Source organism: Sphaeroforma arctica (genome assembly GCF_001186125.1).
Source record: "Sphaeroforma arctica JP610 unplaced genomic scaffold supercont1.18, whole genome shotgun sequence".
NCBI lineage: Eukaryota > Ichthyosporea > Ichthyophonida > Sphaeroforma > Sphaeroforma arctica.
Window position 1 is genome coordinate 239,827 of NW_014040540.1, and position 2,518 is coordinate 242,344.

The 2,518-nt window shown below is 46.2% G+C and overlaps 1 protein-coding gene across 1 annotated transcript; it reads left to right on the top strand.

Annotated features, from left to right (window-relative positions):
* Window positions 1-624: 624 nt before the first annotated feature.
* On the top strand, window positions 625-2,314 carry SARC_00574 (hypothetical protein; the record flags this gene model as incomplete). Its single annotated transcript, XM_014305760.1, has 3 exons — window positions 625-825; window positions 1,575-1,785; window positions 2,213-2,314. Coding segments are annotated over 3 exons (514 nt in total), but the record flags the coding sequence as incomplete, so codon positions are not given.
* Window positions 2,315-2,518: the final 204 nt, after the last annotated feature.

Consider the following 2,518-nt stretch of genomic DNA (forward strand, 5'->3'; position numbering starts at 1 on the left):
TATATATTCATATTTGCGTGTGTGTTCGTGCGAGTTTGGTGTATATTTGTATAAGTATGTGTATATGAATGAGCATATGCCATATTCCTGTTTGGTTATATCGCTTGGTTATCCTTGCTCTTAAACCAGATTTGCATCGCTATGACCATTGCCATGTTTCTCATTGAAAGTGGAGCGTGTACCAGGTGTTGAGAACGATTTTTCAGTAGTTTCTTGTACGATTGAATATGCAGTGGTGTTGCAGTTTGTGCGCACTAAGAAATTCTTCAACATTTGATCATTTTGTATCCGGGGTATGCGTATTAGAATGTTTCTGACTTTATATATATAATATTTATTTCAAGTGTGTAACAAAGTACTACACTTAGCCGATTGGCCTCAATACCGATTTTCTCACAAAAGTCGCCACATACTGCTGATACGCCGTTTCTACCAAACACTTCCAGTACCCATTCGCAATAAGGGCCTTATTGGCAAACAACCACACACAGCGAATCTATTTTTAGTATCCATGCAATTTAGCTATCAGTTACAAACACCTTTGGCCTGTGTTTACGTTCAGCTCTTTGCGTTCTGACGCTTCTCCTGCTTTCTCACAGGCATTTACCCACACACCTCGCCGGCATGTCGTTCATAACGAGTGTTTTACCAGCACCCATTCGTGGGGGTGGACACAATGCCGCACAGCGACACACTCAGGGCCCAGCGAATCCACCAGTACAATCCGCCGGTCCACCTCCCTACGGCAAACGCAAGGGATGGATGCCCAAGACCTTGGCCGACTTCGGAGGCGGTGGAGCGTTTCCTGAACTGCACGTAGCGCAGGTGAGAGGGTTCTGGAGACGGTGGTGGTTGTGAGAGTGTGTGTGGATAGGATAGAGTTCTAATAGAAGAGTTGGTATCCTTTGAGGTGTATTGTGTACAACTGGAGTGTTTTGTTTAGAGTGCCCGTGAGTAGGGTTGGGGTTGTAACATGAGAGTTGGTACTGAGCGGGGTGTGTTGTCTACACGAGACAGCGCACTATGGATAGCATTGACGGGACTAGTGCAGCGTAGGCGAGTTGGTCGCTTCTGACTGCTATATACCGTCGCTTATGTGGTCAGGTTTAAAAGTTATGTGAGCTAGCAACATAGTTAAAAGCTATGTGAGCATGTAGCATAGTTAAAAGATCTTCAAATCAGCAGCGGCATCGAGTACTGTATGACCGACAATTGGTGTTCGTTCAGGGGCAGCCTCGCACAGAAGTCAATTCTTCTGTTCCGGTTAACTAGAGCTACATGCATACTCTCGACACTCACTATGACTGCCTGTGATATGAGTCACTCGATAGTACTCTTATTCTTCGCCTTTTTTTTTACCTTAACATATCGTCACCCTCATATCCTTTTCTCTCTATCAGTTTCCTCTGGGTAACATATGGCCACCCTTATATCCTTTTTTCTCTATCAGTTTACTCTGGATAAAATATGGCCAACCTTATATCCTTCTCTCTATCAGTTTCCTCCGCGTAGTTATTCTTCGCATTTTTTTACCTTAACATATGGCTACCCTTATATCATTGTCTCTCTATCAGTTTCCTCTAGGCATGGGTAAAAAGAAGACGGCTGGCAAGGTGATCTCCATGCAGGTGGACGCGGAGGGCAACGTCAAGCACGATGTTCTGGCGCAGCAAGGTCTGCGCAAGGGAGTGGTAGTGCACTCGAATCTCAAGGGCATGCAAACCAAGGATGTGGTCGAAGGCAACAACAACAGGCCAGACGAGAATGTCATCAACCAGACTACAGGTGTGTGAGTGTGTGAGTGTGTTGGGGTGTTGGGGTGTTGGGGTGTTGGGGTGTTGGGGTGTTGGGGTGTTGGCGTGGGCGCTTGGCCTGTTTGATGATGGTGACACGTACACCATTACTCGTGACTTGGTAGTATCAGTAGTAGAGGTTTCTTCTTCTGTTTTCGTAGCTTAATCATACCTGTGTGCAGCTTGGGACGGTAATCTGTCTACTGTCTTTTATTTCAGAGGCATTTCGACTGCATTGGCATGACTGGTGGCCGCAATCCTCCACTTGGACGATATACCAGACAACCCAAACCTTTTATGTGCGTGTTTGAATTCCACTCCCAGTCACCATCCCGGTTGGAATAGGATAAAGTTTAGTACTGGGCCCAGCTTGACACGCCCGTCATTGCACTTAACTTTGTATTCGCTTCCGGTCACAGAGGAGACACAACTGAAGCTAGAGAAGATCATCAACTCAAAGGTGGCGGCGGCCAAACCCGTTCGTGCGGCAGAACCTCTCGCGCCAGCGCAATATATCAGGTGAGACATGGTGTGTTATAAGTGGCTGGGTGTGTATTGTGTAGTGTGATATATCAGGTGAGACATGGTGTGTTATATGTGGCTGGGTGTGTATTGTGTAGTGTGATATATCAGGTGAGACGTGGTGTGTTATAAGTGCCTGGGTGTGTATTGTGTAGTGTGATATATCAGGTGAGACATGGTGTGTTATAAGTGGCTGGGTGTGT